This window comes from Propithecus coquereli, unplaced genomic scaffold (genome assembly GCF_000956105.1).
Source record: "Propithecus coquereli isolate 6110/MARCELLA unplaced genomic scaffold, Pcoq_1.0 Scaffold344, whole genome shotgun sequence".
NCBI lineage: Eukaryota > Metazoa > Chordata > Mammalia > Primates > Indriidae > Propithecus > Propithecus coquereli.
Window position 1 is genome coordinate 367758 of NW_012149108.1, and position 18234 is coordinate 385991.

General features: G+C 36.8%; 1 protein-coding gene across 1 annotated transcript in view; it reads right to left on the bottom strand.

Annotated features, from left to right (window-relative positions):
• Nucleotides 1-18234, bottom strand: part of INTS4 (integrator complex subunit 4) — a 103875-nt gene that overhangs the window by 76092 nt on the left and 9549 nt on the right. Inside the window, exons 3-4 of the mRNA XM_012650999.1 lie at nucleotides 15908-16025; nucleotides 9440-9546 (exon numbers count right to left, since the gene is read on the bottom strand). Of these exons, the coding sequence (XP_012506453.1) occupies nucleotides 9440-9546; nucleotides 15908-16025 (225 nt within the window). The remainder of the gene's footprint in view (nucleotides 1-9439; nucleotides 9547-15907; nucleotides 16026-18234) is intronic.

Sequence of the window (18234 nt, forward strand, 5' to 3'; positions counted from 1 at the left end):
GCTAGGATTACAGGCGTGAGCCACCGCGCCCGGCCTCACCAGCATTTTTAATAAATTATGCTTTCCCCCTTGCATACCCCACTCCAATGGTACTAAAACAAGATATTTGCATAATGCAGTTACAGGAACTAAAAGTACTTTGAAGAAATGAGGATGTACATCAGGTGACAAAAAACAGTGTGGAACTCTAGCTTTCAAACTTTTTTTGACTGAGACCATAGTAAGAAATACACATTATATTGCAACATAATACATAAAAACACATACACAGAAAGTTTAACAAAACAATATTTACCCTTAAAAAAATTTACCCTTGCATTTTGTGATGTACTCTAATATTTGTATTTTGTTTTCAGAAAATACCAATCATGTCCCATGAAATTGATTATATTCCCTACTAATGGATCATGCTCTTCAGTGTGAAAGACACTAGTGAGGAGAAAAGTGAATGGGACTTGCTAAAAACATGGGTTCACAGAGCTCCTTAGAGAAATGACTAGTTTCAGCAGTGGGGAAAAAATATTAAAGTCTCAACATTTAATCTTAAATATTAAACTCAACTATCATTTTCTTTAGAAAACCTCACTGAATTCTCTAATTTGGTTAAGCTCTACCCCCTGCCCCACATCATCTTTTGAAGCAATTAAAACAATTTTAATTAAGAAATCCTGTCCTAATCTTACCTACTTGACAAACTACTATCTGTCTTTCAAAACTCAAGAGAGATGTCACCTCTTCCAGAATGCTTTCCTTAATACTTCTCCTCTTACCCTCAAAGACTTTTTCACTCCTTCCTCTGAACCTTCTAGCTAACTCCTGTTATTGCATGAAGCATATTATAATGTATAGCATTTATTTTATAAGTGTCAATACTGGCTCGTGAGTTCCTTAAAGAAACTCATTTCTCAGCACTCTGGGAGGCCGAGGCGGGAGGATTGGTTGAGCTCAGGAGTTCGAGAGCAGCCTGAGCAAGAAGGAGATCCCATCTCTACTAAACATAGAAAGAAATTAGTGGGACAACTAAAAATATATAGAAAAAATTAGCTGGGCATTGGCGCATGCTCGTAGTCCCACCTACTCGGGAGGCTGAGGCAGGAGGATGGCTTGAGCCCAGGAGCTTGAGGTTGCTGTGAGCTAGGCTAACGCCACGGCACTCTAGCCTGGGCAACAGAGTGAGACTCTGTCTCAAAAAAAAAAAAAAAAGAAACTCATGTCTCCAAGGAAGATATATAGATAGTCAATAAGCATGTGAAAGGATGCTTAACATCACTAATCACTAATCATTAGGTAAAGCAAATCAAAACCACAATAAGATATTACTTCATATCCATTAGGATAGCTACTGTCAAAAAGAAAAAAAAAGTGTTGTCAAAATATGGAGAAATCGGAACCCTTGTGCACTGATGATAGTGATGTAAAACAATGCAGTCATTGTGGAAAACAGTATGGCTGTTCCTCAAAAAATTAAAAATAAAACTACCATATGGTCTGGCAACTTCACTTCTCAGTAAATACCTCAGTAAGGGCTGCCATAACAAAGTACCAAAGGCTGGGTAGCTTAAAAAGAAATTTATTTTCTCACAGTTCTGGGTCTAGAAGTCCAAGATTAAGGTATTGGCAAATTTGGTTCCTGGTGAGGGCTCTCTTCCTGACTTGCAGACAACTGCCCACTCACTGTGTCCTCACATGGCCTCTCCCACGTGCATGGGAAGGAGAGCTCTTGTCTCTTTCTCTTAGTCCTTTGGATTAGGGTTGCACCTTTATGACATCATTTAACCTTATTTATTTCCTGAAAGGCCCTATCTCCAAATACAGTTACATTGGGGGTCAGAGGTCCAACATATGAATTTTGGAGGGACATAATTCAGTCCAAAAGAATACCTAAAATAACTGTAAGCAGAGACTTGAAGAGATGTATGTACACTCATGTTCACAGTAGCAGCATTATTCACAAGAGCCAAAAGCCAGAAGCAGCCCAAGTGTCTATCATGAGATGAACAAATAAAATGTCTTATATACATACAACGGAATAGTATTCAGCCTTAAAATAGAAAAAAATTCTGACACACACTACAATGTGAATGAACTTTGAGGACATTATGACGAGTAAAATAAGCTGGACACAGAATATTATATGATTCCACTTACATGAAGTCTCTAGAATAGTTACATTTATAGAGACAGAAAATAGAATAGTGTTTGTTAAGGACTAGGGGAGGGAGAAATGGGGAGTTATTGTTAAATAGGTTCAGAGTTCCAGTTTTGCAATATTAAGAGTTCTGTGAATGAATGATGGTGATGGCTGCACAACATTGTGAATGTTGTGCCAACCTAATGCCACTAAACTGTACACTTTAAAATGGCTGAGATGGTAAATTTTATGTTATGTGTATTTTATCACAATTTTAATAAAAAGTTAAATATAAAATTACCATATGATCCCGCAATTCCACTCCAAGGTCTATATCAAAGAGAAGTGAAAACATACGTCCAAACAAAAACTTGTAAATGAAAAATTCTTAACAGCATTATCCAAAATAACCAAAAAGTGGAATCAATCTAAATACTGATAAAGTCACCAAAATTCACTAAAGGGCAAATTCTTAATAGCTTTATAAAGATGCAATGCACACAGGATGCAATTTACCCAATTAATGTGTACAATTTGATGATTTTTAGTATGTTCATTTATATGTACAATCATCACCAGTTATCAAACATTTTGATCATTTCAGAAAGATAGCTGCCCCCCCAAGACACCCTGTAACCTTTTGCTATCAACCTCCTAACCCTCTGTTAGCCCTAACCCTAAGCAACTACTAATGTACTTTCTGTCTCTGTAGATTTATCTACTGTGGAAATTTAATATTAACACAATCATACAATATGTGGTCATTTGTGTCTGACTTCTTTCACTTAGCATAATATTTTCAAGATTTAACCAAGTTATAGATAAAATGTATTGGAATTTCATTCCTATTAATGGCCAAATAATGTTCCATTGTATTTTATTTGTCAATGCATCAGTTGATGGTGAGTTTGGTTGCTTCTACTTTTAACTACTATGAATAATGCTGCTATAAACATTCATAAACAAATTTTTGAGTGAGTAAGTCTTAGTTCATTGGTAAATACCTGAAAGTAAAATTGATGGGTCACATGGTAAGTCTATGTTTAATTTTTTGAGGAGTTGCTAGACTGTTTTCCAAAGAAGCTGAGCCATTTTACATTCATACCAGCAATGGACAAGAACTCCCAGCATTTGGTATGATTAGTCTTTTTTTTTATGATAGCCATCCTAGAGGTCAGTCTGTTTTTATTATAGCATCTCATTGTGGTTTTGATTTGCATTTCCCTAGTGACTGATGATGTTGACCATCTTTATGTGTTTAGCCTTTTTCTATATCTTCTTTAGAGAAATCCCTATTCAGATCTTTTGCCTGGGTTCTAATTGGCTTATGTGTATTTTTATTATTGGGTCATAAGAATTCTTTAGATAGTCTGGATACAAGTCCCTCGTTAAGATTTATAAATATTTTTTCCCATTCTGTAGATTATCTTTTCACTTTCTTGTATTCTTTGAAAAACAAGTTTTCAAATTTAATGGAACCAAATTTATCTATTTTTTTCTTTTGTTACCTGTGCTTTTGTCATATCTAATAATCCACTGCCAAATCCAAGTTCATGGGCTGGGCGTGGTGGCTCACACCTGTAATCCTAGCACTCTAGGAGGCTGAGGTGAGAGGATGGCTTGAGGTTGGGAGTTCCAGACCAGCCTGAGCAAGAGCGAGACCCCATCTCTACTAAAAATAGAAAACATTAGCAGGGCATGGTGACATGTGCCTGTAGTCCCAGCTACTCAGGAGGCTGAGGCAGGAGGATCGCCTGAGCCCAGGAGTTTGAAGTTGCTGTGAGCTAGGACGACGCCACGGTATTCTAACCTCGGCAACAGAGCAAGACTCTGTCTCAAAAAAAAAAAAAAAAAAATCCAAGTTCATAAAAATTTCCTGCTCTTTTCTTCCAAGGAGTTTACAGTTTTAGGCTGCATATTTAGGTATGATTCATTTTGAGTTAATTTTTGTATATGATGTAAATTCCAGCTTCCTTCTTTTGTATGTGGATAGCTAGTTGTCCCAGCACTATGTGTTGAAAAAACTATTTTTTCTCCAATGAATGGTACTGGCATCTTCACAGAAAATCAGTTGACCAAAGACACATGGGTTTATTTCTTGACTCTCAATTCTATTCTGTTGATCTTTATGTCCATTTTTACACAGTACCACTGTGTCTTGATTACTGGTGCTTTGTAGTTAAGATTTGAAATAACTGTCAAGTTTGAATCCTCTTACTTTGTTCTTTTTCAAGACTGTTTCCTTTGAAATTCCATATAGTTTACAGAGCATAAGTTTTGTACTTCTTTTGTTAAATTTATTCATAAGCATTTTATTATTTTTGATGCTATTGTAAATGGATTGTTTTCCTAATTTTATTTTCATATTGTTTCTTAAAAATATATGGAAATACAACTGATCTTTTGTATATTGACTTTGTATCCTACAACCTTGCTAAACTCATTATTTCCAATAGGTTTTTAGAGGATTCTTTAAGATTTTCTATATATAAGGTCGTGTCAACTGTGAATATATAGAGAGAGAATTTTACTTCTTCCTTTCCAAGATGGATGCCTTTTGTTTCTTTTTCTTACCTAATAGCCCTAGCAAGAACCTCTAGTACAAAGTTAAATAGAATTGGAGAGACATGCAATGACATATTTATTTTGTCTCTCATCTTACGGGTGAAGCATCCAGTCTGTCAAAATTAGTACGATGTTAGCTATCAGTTTTTTTGTAAACGCCCTTTATGAGGGTGAGGAAGTTCCATTCTATTCCAGATTTTTTTAATGTTCTTATAATGAAAAGATATTAGTTTGTTGAATGTTTTCTCTGCATCTACTGTGATAATCATGTGTTTTTTATCCTTTATTATATTGTTATGGTATAGTACATTAATTTATTTTTATATTAAACCAACCTTGCATTCCTGGAATGAATTCCACTTGGTCATGGTGTACAATCCTATATTTATATAGGATTGTATATGATGTAAATTTGATTTGCTAGTATTTCATTAGGATATTTGTATCCATTCATACTCATAAGAAACACTAGTCTGTAGTTTTCTTTTTTTTTTTTTTTAAGAGACAGGGTTTTGGCCGAGCGCGGTGGCTCACGGCTGTAATCCTAGCACTCTGGGAGGCCGAGGCGGGTGGATCGTTTGAGGTCAGGAGTTCAAGATCAGCCTGAGCAAGAGCAAGACCCTGTCTCTACTAAAAATAGAAAGAAATTAGCTAGACAACAAAAAATACATATAGAAAAAATTAGCCGGGCATGGTGGTGCATGCCTGTAGTCCCAGCTACTCAGGAGGCTGAGGCAGGAGGATTGCTTGAGCCCAGGAGTTTGAGGTTGCTGTGAGCTAGGCTGATGCCACAGCACTCTAGCCAGGGCAATAGAGCAACACTCTGTCTCCACAAAAAAAAAAAAAAAAAAAAAAAGATAGGGTTTCACTCTGTTGCGCAGGCTGGAGTCCAGTGGCACGATCATAGCTCACTGCAGGCTTGAACTCCTAGGCTCAAGGGATCCTCCCACCATGGCTCCCAAGTAGCTGGGACTACAGGTGTGCACTACCATGCCTGGCTTATAGTTTTCTGTTCATGTTATGTCTTTTGTCTGCTTCTGGTAACAGAGTAATACTGGACTCAGAATGAATTGGAAAGTCTTCCCTCCTGTTCTATTTTTTTGGGAGAGTTTGTAAAGAATTGGTATTAATTCTTATCTAAATATTTGGTAGGATTCACCAGTGAAGCCACCTGGGCCTCAGCTTTTCATTGTAAGTGTGTTTTTTGTTGTTGTTTGCTTTTTTACTACTAATTCAATCTCTTTACTTATTATAGGTCCATTTAGATTGTCTACTTTTTTAGTCAGTTTCAGTAGTTTTTGTCTTTCTAGTAATTTGTCCATTTCAACTAAGTAATTCGATTTATTGGCAAACAATTCTACATAGTATTTCTTTATAATCTTTTTTATTTCTATCAGGTCTGTAGTAATATCCTCTCATTTCTGAGTCAAGTAATTTCAGCCTTCTTTCTTCTTTAGTCAATATAACTAAAGGTTTGTCAATTGTATTGATCTTTTCAAAGAATCAAATTTGATTTCATTGATTATTATCTCTGTTGTTTTTCTACTCTCTAATTTATTAATTTCTACTCTAATCTTTATTATTCTCTTCCTTCTGCATACTTTAGGTTTATTGTGCTCTTCTTTATCCAGTGTCTTAAGGTGGAAGGTTAGGTTACTGATTTGAGATCTTTCTTCTTTTTTTTTTTTTTTTTTTTACTATAGAAAATTACAGCTATAAACTTCTCTAAGCACTGCTTTAGCTGCATCGTGTCTTCAATTTCATTCATCTCAAAGTATTTTCTAACTTCCTTTTTGATTTCTTCTTTGACCCATTGGTTATACAACACTATGTTGTTTAATTTTAACACATTTGTGGGTTTCCCAAATTTCTGTTAACTGATGTTCAATTTCATCCCATTATGGTTGGAAAAAATACTTTGTATTTTTTTATTCAAAGGGTGAATATTGTGTATATAAAATTATATATCAATGAAAAAATTTTTAGGCACATTGTATGATAGTCATAGACAAATATGGCATTAGGCAATAGAAACAGTGGCTGTAACTATGAATCACAGATAGCCTTTATTTAGTTGAGTCTGAAAAAGCTTGTGACGGATCTGCCATTTTCATTTTTTTTTTTTTTTTTTGAGACAGAGTCTCACTGTGTTGCCTGGGCTAGAGTGCCATGTCATCAGCCTAGCTCACAGCAACCTCAAACTCCTGGGCTCAAGCAACCCTCCTGCCTCAGCCTCCCGGGTAGCTGGGACTACAGGCACACGCCACCGTGCCCAGCTAATTTTTTCTATTTTTAGTTGTTTGGCTAATTTCTTTCTATTTATAATAGAGACAGGGTCTCGCTCTTGCTTAGGCTGGTCTCGAACTCCTGAGCTCAAGCAAGATCTGCCATTTTCAAATGGTTCAAATTTTTACCCTATTAAAATCCTCTATAAATGGTAAAAAAAAAAAAAAGACACTCAAAAACTCCATATAATAAACCGGCAAAGGACATGAAATGTTCATTCCCAAGAGAGGAAATACAACTAAAGAAAAAAACAAATGAAGAAGAAAACTCGTAAGTAGTCTTTCTAAAAAAATTTCTTTGAAAAATGAAATATCATTTTCCCCCTACCAAATTAACAGGTTTATCTTTGGTTTTGTAACATTAATATACAATGCTGGAATGATGCAGTGAAATTACGCACTCTCATCATAACTGCTTGTGGGAATAAAAACTGGAACCCTTTGGAAAGCAATTTGATAAAAACTATTAAGAGCCTTAAAAAATCATAAATGTTTTCAATTAGTAATTCTACTTTTGACATCTGTGTTTAAGAAATACTTTTAAATACAGAAAACATTTTAGAATAATAATATTCCCTGTAGTATTATTTCCAAATAAATAAATTGTTACAATATATTCAGTATATGGTTAAACTATGGTTTAATGATTAGACAAAATATCACACAGCCATTAAAAATTATGTTTATAAAACACATACAATAAAAAATACTTCTGTTATAATGTTAGCAAAAAAGGGGCAAAATTATGTACAAACTATGATTACAGCTATGTGTTAAAAAATAGCAAATTTCAAGTGATGTGTATACAAAAGCCCCAACTTCACCATTATGCAATATGTACATATAATGGGAAAAAAATAAAAATAAAAATAAAAAATAGCAGTCTGTGTACAGAAAAAAAATTAGAAAGCAGACATCAAAAGACTAATAATGGTTATCTTTGAGTAGTGAATTTTAAGTGTAGTTTTTTCTTCATACGTTTCAATATCTTTCCAAATTTTCCATGAGTATAAACCTTTTGTTTGTTTTTTGTTTTTGGGGTTTATTTTGAGACAAGGTCTCACTCTGTCGCCAGGGCTAGAGTGCAGTGGTGTTATCATAGCTCACAGCAACCTCAAACTCCTGGCTCAAGCAATCCTCCTGCCTCAGCCTCCTGAGTAGCTGGGACTACAAGTGCACGCCACCACACCCAGCAAATTTTTCTATTTTTTGTAGAGACAGGGTCTTGCTCTTCTTCAGGCTGAGTATAAACTTTTATAATAAAAATATATTTAAAGCAAATTTAAGAAATTGTTACTGCAAGAATAACCCACTTAGTGTGACACCTCTCACAAGCAGGACTTCACAGATATGTATTTTCTGTCACACAGGAGATATACCTACTCTCTCACACACATAACCCCTAGTTTTTTCACTTAAGCTTTTGATATTATACTTTTCTAAGTGTTTCTGCTTTTATATATTTCTTTTTTTTTTTTAAGATAAATGAAGTAATCTTTTCTAGGGCTCTGAAATAGCTCTCTAATTCCATGAATACTGTTACACAATTTAAACATATTTATCTTCTTATATTCTCAAAATAAAGTTATCAAAAAGATTAAAAGTAGCCAGGCATGGTGGTGCATGCCTATAGTCCCAGCTACTCAGGAGGTGGGAAGATGATTTGAGCCCAGGACTTCAAGGCTACAGTGAACTATGAACATTTACACCACTGCACTCCAGCTTGGGTGACAGAGTGAGACCCTGACTCTATAAAAAATAAGATGAAATAAAAGTCAATTAAAAAAAAAAAAGATTAAATGTAAAACCAATTCTATTAATACAAGTTTCTAAGGGCTGCTGTTTATGCACAAAGAGGCTAATTAAGCTCCAAATTAAATCAAAAGGCACAAATAATGTACATGTATTTTTCTCTTATAATCAGAAAAAAAGAACTTAAAAAATTTTCCCATAAAGTTGCTTATGTCTAGTTGGTCTGTTTATTGAAGCAACAAGGCATAATAAAAAGAACATGGGTTTGGAGTCAGAGAAACGAGAGTTTATAGCCTGGTTCTACAACCTCCTAGCTGTGAAAACTTGGACAATTTAAATCTTAATTTCCACCCTTATAAAACAGGGATAACAGTATTTACATAAAGGATAGTGAGGACCAAATGAAAAATGAAATACAAAGAATCATAATATGCAGAGTTCATTATTAGGCATAGTATACATAGCAGCTGTATACTGTAACTGTTTTCATTTCTTTTGGGAGGATGAGGAAATTCATTTTATAACAAGTTACTTTATTCCTAACCCAACACCAAGAGAGAAAAAAATGAGGCAGCTCTAAAAACCATTAAAAGTCCTTAGCAATCCTCAGTTACAAGTTTAGGATGGACCTGAGCAGATTTTACAGCTCCTACCACCTGTCCAATAATGCAAAACAGTTCAAGAAAGCAGACCAGCTTAGGCTTACCTTGCAAGCTACATCAACTAATCGCATCTGGACAGCTTGATTCTCTGGTAGTTTAGTGCCAATTGCAAGCAGAGTGTCCAGCAGTTGAGCTAGGACTTGATGAGACTCTAGAAAGGAAGATGGAAAGCTGGGTTGCAGAATTTCAAAAGGAGATCACTATAGAAACTAATTTACCTGGGTGAAGAATGTTGATTTTCTTTTTTTTTTTTTTTTTTTTTTGAGACAGAGTCTCACTGTGTTGCCCGGGCTAGAGTGCCGTGGCGTCATCCTAGCTCACAGCAACCTCAAACTCCTGGGCTCAAGCGATCCTCCTGCCTCAGCCTCCCGAGTAACTCAGACTACAGGAATGTGCCACCGTGCCCGGTTAATTTTTTTCTATTTTTAGTTGTTTGGCTAATTTCTTTCTATTTTTAGTAGAGACAGGGGTCTCGCTCTTGCTCAGGCTGGTCTCGAACTCCTGAGCTCAAATGATCCGCCCGCCTAAGCCTCCCAGAGTGCTAGGATTACAGGCATGAGCCACCACGCCTGGCCAAGAATGTAGATTTTTGTCAGCTGGGTTCTATTGATCCTTCATCCCCTTCACTAAAAGCTAAGTTCCCAAAGGGTTGCACCTAAATGTTTTAGTCCTCCGAAGGATTGGGCATAGTCCTATACATATAGTAGGTGCTCCAAAAATGTTTAGTGCTTGCCTTATTCAAGAGTTTTTCATTGCCTTCAAAATGAAGTCCAAATTCCCTAGTAGGACATATATATTATAGTTTTTGTTTGTTTTTTAGAGATGGGTAGTCTTGCTCTGTCGCCCAGGCTGAAGTGCAATGGCATAATCATAGCTTGGTGCAACCTCAAACTCCTAGGCTCAAGTGATCCTCCTGCCTCACCCTCGCGAGTAGCTAGCACTACAGGCATGTACCACCACACCCAGCTAATTTAAAAAAAAAAAAAATTCTGTAGAGATGGGGTTCTGTGTTGCCCAGGCTGATCTGAAACTCCTGGCCTCAAGTGATCCACCTGCCTCCACCTCCCAAAGTGCTGGGATTACAGGTGTGAGCCACTGCGCCTGGTCTGCATGATGTATGAATCACTAAAGCTTGGGAAACACTGATTGATCGCTTCTTAGCAAGACTTCCACTTAAACATAGTACATTGAACACATCTGTTTATCTTTGCTCTTTCCTAAAACCTCATTAACGTAAGAGTAAAGAAATTAAAAGGGTTTAAAGGACAAGACAGGAGAAAAAAAGGTGAATAGCTGAAAAAAGTAAACAAATTTTTCAGAGATGGAAAGATGAAGAAATTGGCAAAACTGAGAAATCTAACACCAAATGCCTACTGAGGGGGATATCACTACAAAGCAAATAAATTCTAGCCATAACATCCCCGAAAGGTTCAGGAACTGGAGACTAAAAACAAAAACAAAATACAGGGATGAGGCAGAAATTTGTTTGAATCTCTGTGAGAAACAGAAAAAAAAAAAAGAAGCAGCTGGACCCCTAATGCCTTCCCTATCCTACACAGCCAAGTAACCATTGAAATAATACGTTTATTTGGTGTAGAAATTGGACCAAAAAGGATGCAATTTTGGTGACACCAAGTGAGAACAGGGAGGAGGTACAGTGAAGAAGAAGAGATACAGGGATAGTCAACATATTGAATGATGAGACACTTTCTCCCTCTCCCTACCCTGCCTTCAGCTGCTTTGGCTCCAAGAACACAGCAGCCAGGCATTTCTCTGTCTTCCAGCAGGATATTCATGAACTTCAAACTTGAAAAACTGATGGGTCCAGGAAAAAACACCAGAAGACACTAACATTCAAAAGTCCTAGGCCGGGCACGGTGGCTCACGCCTGTAATCCTAGCTCTCTGGGAGGCTGAGGCGGGTGGATTGTTTGAGCTCAGGAGTTCGAAACCAGCCTGAGCAAGAGCGAGACCCCGTCTCTACTAAAATAGAAAGAAATTAATTGGACAACTAAAAATATAGATAGAAAAACTTAGCCGGGCATGGTGGCGCATGCCTGTAGTCCCAGCTACTCAGGAGGCTGAGGCAGGAGGATCGCTTGAGCCCAGGAGTTTGAGGTTGCTGTGAGCTAGGCTGATGCCACGGCACTCTAGCCGGGGCAACACAGTGAGACTCTGTCTCAAAAAAAAAAAAAAAAAAAAAGTCCTCTAAAGACATGTATCATTCTAGAGTGGAAACCATCAGCTGGCAAGTCCCATCTGTGCACACAGACTACCAATCAGCTTTTTAATGCCTCACCTTAAATTTAATTGAAAAGCTAAGGATAATCAAGAAAAATCTCTAATATGAAAGAGGCCAAAAAGAGAAAAGAAGAGAAAATAGAAGAGAGATGAAAAAATCTCCAACACCACCCAATTAATTTATTTCCTCAGAAAGATAATTCTACATAACATCCATGAAAAGCTAGCTAAAACTTTTTAGGCTTAACTCTTGCTTCTGATAAATCAGATATCAAATTTAAATCCTTAACCCTAATCTCTCTCCTGAGTTTCAGACTGACTGTAGACCACATATCTCCACATGGACAATAATTGAAGCCTCAGTATCACCAAACCGAATTCATTAGAGCTGCCAAGTTCTTTCTAAAACTAGACTTGATCATTTCATGCCCCTGTTAAAAAATTTTACATGGACCCACTGCCTACAAAATAACATTCAAATTCCTCAAGACTACCCTTTGGCTTTAAAACATTTTACCATTCCCCACCGATCTTCCATAAAACTATTCAGTTCTTCAAGTATCTCTTGTACTTTCCCAGCTCTCTATTATCATAATGTTCCTTCTTCTTGGCATTACTCTTCCCCATCTTTGACTTCAAAATTCCACCTCTTTACTTGGCCTTTCCAGATCCCACCTCTCCTCTGCTCCCAAAGTATTCTGACTATACCTCCTCTAAAACACACTTTGTATTATCATTAGTGGTGTAATAGGTACTAGAGAAGCAGAGATATACATGATACTCTCAAAGGACCCAGCCCGGTGCTTGCCAAGAAGTTAAGCACTCATACATCTGTTGAATTGAAATGAAAGACTTGGTCCAGAGTGCAGACCATGCTCTTGGAACTGAAGGTGCATACTAGACTAAATAGTCAGGAGACTCTTAAATTCTAAGTCTGTGGCTTCCACAGATACAGAATGACTTTAGCGGTCACTTTACCTCGCTGGAGTTCATTTTCCTCAGCTACAAAGGGCTTAAACTAGATGATCTCTATGGTCCCTTCCAGTTCTACCTGCTATGAATCCGGGTGGGCCAGGAACTTGAAATCAAAAAGGGACCTAGATCAAATCTCTTGGAAACAATTAAGTAAGAAACAGAATTAGAATACTTAGCAAAAAATAAAACAGCTATTTGCCATGGATACTGCATAATTTGAGTTCCTTTCTCTTAAAGGCTAGAATGAAGTTTACATCAAAACTAACTCTCTCTTAAAATGTTTCTATTTTAGAAGTAAAGTGTTTCAGTTAAACCATGGTCTACAGAGAAGGGTACTGTGCTAAGATCTCAGTTCTGCTAATCCTTAGCTAAATGAACAAGGCAACTCACTTTATCTCTCTGGGACTTAGTTTCTATCATTTACAAATGAAGGTATTACAAACAACAAAAAAAAATCCCTGTAAGGTCATTATAGCTCAAAAAGTCTATGGTTCTATGAAATCCTCACTCTTAAAGTGTGGAATTTTCCCATGTTCCCATCTTTGCTCAGGCTAACTTCTCTACCTAGAATACCTTCCCCCAAACCTGACTCCATCTTCAACTCCACCACTCAGTGAGCACTTACTAATCCCTTAAGTGTCACCTCCCATGCAGCTACTACAAGAATTTTCCATGGAAAAAAATGATACTTCTGTGAAGGCAATGTAATTGTTTTGGAGCTTTTAAAAATGCGTCTTGAGAAAACAAGTACTGCACATGCAGTTATAAGTTGCAGTGTAAGATGAAATAATCCTTTTGGAAAGCAATATGGTAATATATAGCAAAGATCATTAATACGTTTGAACTCCCTGACTCAGTAATTCCCTTCTCAGGAATTTATACTGAGGAATAATAGAAGAAAAAATGGACTTTTTTTGTCATCAGCTACAAGAGCAAAAAATTAGAAACATGTTACTATACCTGTTGTTAACATATTATCAACACTATAAATATTATGAAGATAGACAGAAAAATGGAAAAAAAGGCTGGGTGTGGTGGCTCATGCCTGTAATCCTAGCACTTTCGGAGGTCAAGGCAGGAGGATTGCTTGAGGCCAGGAGTTCAAGATCAGCCTGGGCAACATAGCAAGACCCTATCTCCATAAAAAATTTAAAAAATTAGCCAAGCGTGGTGGCACATGCCTGTAGTCCTAGCTACTTGGGAAGCTGAGCCACGAGGATCACTTGAGCCCAGGAGTTTGAGGCTGCAGTGAGCTATGATCATGCCATTGCACTCTAGCCCAGCTGACAGAGTGAGACCCTGTCTCAAAAAAAGGGAAAGAAATTGCATGTTTCCATGTAACACTGAGTACAGTAAAACGCAAAATAGTACATTCACTGTAAGTACAACCATATAAAATGTATACAAGTAAAAGGTAATATGTAAAATAAGCTGTTTTATGAAAGTAGTAAGAATATTTTTTGTTTTCTTTAATGTTATTATATTGGTACTTATATAAAACAGATCTCCCCTCCAAGAAAAAAGGTTTTGTTTCCTGTGAATTAAAAGTCTTGCATCAAAATTCAATACAAGTAAAATTTTAATATACAGTTATTTCTAACAAAATTTTTAAAATTCTCAACTTCAGTCAATAGCCCACATATGTAAGATATTTATCATTAAACAGTTGTACAATAAGTGAATTTAGATAGCCTGAGTTCATCTGACCTTTACTACTCTTTTAGTCTCTTAAGTTTATAGACTAAATATTATTCAATATTTACATAGCCATATTAAGGCCAGGCACGGTGGCTCACGCCTATAATCCTAGCACTCTGGGAGGCCGAGGCGGGAGGATTGTTTGAGCTTAGGAGTTCGAGACCAGCCTGAGCAAGAGTGAGACCCCGTCTCTACTAAAAATAGAAAGAAATTATCTGGACAACTAAAAATATACAGAAAAAATTAGCCGGGCATGGTGGCACATGCCTGTAGTCCCAGCTACTCGGTAGGCTGAGGCAGTAGGATCGCTTGAGCCCAGGAGTTTGAGGTTGCTGTGAGCTAGGCTAACGCCATGGCACTCACTCTAGCCAGGGCAACACAGTGAGACTCTGTCTCAAAAAATAAATAAATAAATAAATAGCCATATTAAATATTTGTACCCCAAAATGAAATAAAACTATTTTTTGAAACTATAACCAATTCTGTCAAATAAACAAAATCACAATATTTTCAGAAACAGAAACAAAGGGTTTCTTTTTTATAATTTTAAAATAAATATTAAGGCAACTGAGGCACTAACTCTATAACAGAATTTTATATATACATAAAACCACATAATCAAAACATTAAACATTGAGAATATATTTTAGTGGACATCAACAAGGAGCTAACAGAAAAAGAAACAACACAACTCATATGAGACCTGGGAGGTGTCACTTTTATGGGATCTAAATGGTGACAGGACCACATGAATAGGACAGTACCTCTCCTGGTTTCTAAGTTAGTAAGGCACAGTGAACAAAGCATCAATTCCACTATATACTATGTAACCTTGAATAAATTAGTTAACTTCACTGAGCTTTAGTTTCCCAACCTATAAAATAGGAACAATAAGCTGGGCATGACAGCACATGACTATAGTCGCAGCTGCTGGGGTGGGGAGGAGGTGAGGCAGGAGGATCACTTCAGGCCATGAGTTCAAGATCAGCCTGGGCAACACAGCAAGACCCCATCTCAAAAACAAACAAACAAAAAATAGAGACAATAATATCTATCTTATATAATATGTAAATTACATTAAATACATGGTAGTTAGTCAACAAATGATAGCTATTAAGAGACAAAAATATATTTTAACTCTAATGTAAATATATGTACATAGCTGTATGGAATCATCCTCAAATTCCTTTTCAATAACAACCAACACAACAAAATTTTGTTCTAAATTCTATATAAAAGGAACTAAAGATTTCTACTCTGGCTACATGGCTTTTAAATTTGCAACTTACAGTGAGGCAAGGTGGCTCATGCCTGTAATCTTAGCACTCTGGGAGGCCAAGGTGGGAGGACTGCTTGAGTTCAGGAGTTCCAGACCATCCTTAGCAAGAGCAAGACCCTGTCTCTACTAAAAATGGAAAAAAAAAATTAGCCGGGTGTCATGGTGCATGCCTATAGTCTCAGCTACTTAGGAGGCTGAGGCAGGAGGACCACTTGAGCCCAGGAATTTGCGATTATAGTAAGCTACGATGACACCACTGCATTCTACCTGGGGTGACAGAGCAAGACTCTGTCTGGAAAAATAAAAAAATGGCAACTTACTTTCATTCTGCAGGATGTTAATGGCATCATCCATAATGCAGTCTGGTGAAAATCCTGCAGTCTTTGATAATAATCCCAACAACGATGCAATTTTCAGTCTCACAGATGGATCATTCTCCTGGAACAAAAGAAATAATTGTCACCTTGATGCTCTATTCTTAGCTAATCAACAAATAGGAACATGGGAAACTAACATTCCAAAGTCAGTCAATAATCCAAGTATTCTAAGGCTTCATTTCTGAAAAATTAACTTTATATACTTCAGAGCACAGAGCTTTTCTCAATCAGTATATTATACCCAAATACTGCAAGGAGAATGGGAATTTATTTATGCCTTCCTGATGTCATTACCTTCTAATCAAAAATGTGCTATTGGCATTAAAAGTACATTTACCTCCACTGAGTAGTCTTGTTAGGCATAAGTCACAACAACTTGTGCCACCAACACTGGGTACCCAACAATGCTGCCAGCATTACCGCTCTTAAAGTCCCTGGAAAGTGAGTGTTGCAACTACCACCGCTATCACGAGAAAGAACCTTTCACTTTATCTGTTTTTTTGAATCACCAGATCCTGATTAGAAGTCTAAGGCAGGCAAGTGAAATTGGCTGAGTATAGATCGTGTGCCTAGGCCCCGCTGCAAAGAAGACTGAGAAACGAATAGTCTAGCCATTTTAGCTTCAATAGTGGGAGACGGTCTCTAACTAGCACCAAATTCCTGTGGTGAAAGATTGTCCCAAAATACAAAAAGGAACATGTCCTCTTGTTCATTGCCATATCTCAGTTATGCAGCCACAATACCTAACACTAAAAACATCAATAAATATAAATATACATATAAATATAAATATATGGTCAATAAATATATGCGAAATGAGAAAAAAATGTGCCTTGCCAATGCTGAGATTAGGTCATCTTTCTATACCAAAGATAAAATTACTTAAATGTATCCTGAAAGGATGAGATGCTTTTCAAATATGACCAACTCCCCACCTCTCACATATAGTTTTTAAGGAGGTAGGAGGCACAACAAGGAGGCCTAAAGTGGAGGAAGAGGCAAAAGATAGGGAGTAAGAAGACCTAAAATCCCGCATACTATGCCACTTACCATGCACATAACTTTGGCAAAGTTAATTTCTTAGGAACATAACCTTAAGGTGTGAGATGCAGCAGAAAAAGAAAGGGCTTCGAAATTAGCCAGATCTAGATGTGAGGCCTGGATTCACTATGCAATACCTATATGTCTTGAACAGTTAATTAACCTCTCTGAGCCTCATCTGTGAAATGGGGCTAATAAGCTCAGAAGGTTACTGAGAGGAAAATGACTAGCACAAAAATGGGCATATAGTAGGTAGCCAAATATCAGTGCCATAATCTTTACTATTTCCTTCCCTCTGGTAATTTTGGGTTTAGTTTGTTCTTTTTCTAGTTAAGTTGTAAAGGTAAGTTGTTGATTTGAGACTAATACCAGAATATATCAAGAACTCCAAAACTCAACAACAAAAGAAACAAACAACCCGATTCAAAAATAAACAAATGATTTGAACTGACATTTCTCCAAAGAAAATATGCAAATGGCCAAATAAACACATGAAAAGACACTCAGCATCACTAAACATTATATTAATAGAAATACAAATAAAAACTACAATAAGATTCCACCTTATACCCATTAGGATGGCTACTATCAAGAAAACAGAAAACAAGTGTTGGCACGGTTGTGGAGAAATTGGAACCCTTGTGCACTGCAGGTAGAAATGTTAAACGGTGAAGCTGCTGTGGAAAACAATATGGTGGTTCCTCAGAAAATTAATAATATAACTACCATATGATGTAGCAATTCCACTTTGGGGTATATACTCAAAAGAATTTAAAACAGAGTCTCGAAGAGATATTTGTACACCTATGTTCACAGCAGCATCATTCACAGTAACTAAATCATGGAATCAACCCAAGTATCAGTTGACAAACATGGATAAGCAAAATGTGGTATATACATACAATGGAATATTATTGAGTCTTAAAAAGGAAGGACATTCTGACATATCCTACAACATAGATAAAGTTAGAAGATACTATGCTAAGTGAAATAAACCAGTCACAAAAAGACAAATACTATATGACTCCACTTATATGAAGTACTTAGAGTAGTCAAAATCATAGGGACAAAAAGTAGAATGGGGCTGGGCGCAGTGGCTCACACCTGTAATCCTAGCACTCTGGGAGGCCAAGGCGGGCAGATTGTTTGAGCTCAGGAGTTCGAGACCAGCCTGAGCAGGAGTGAGACCCCGTCTCTACTAAAAATAGAAAGAAATTAATCAGACAACT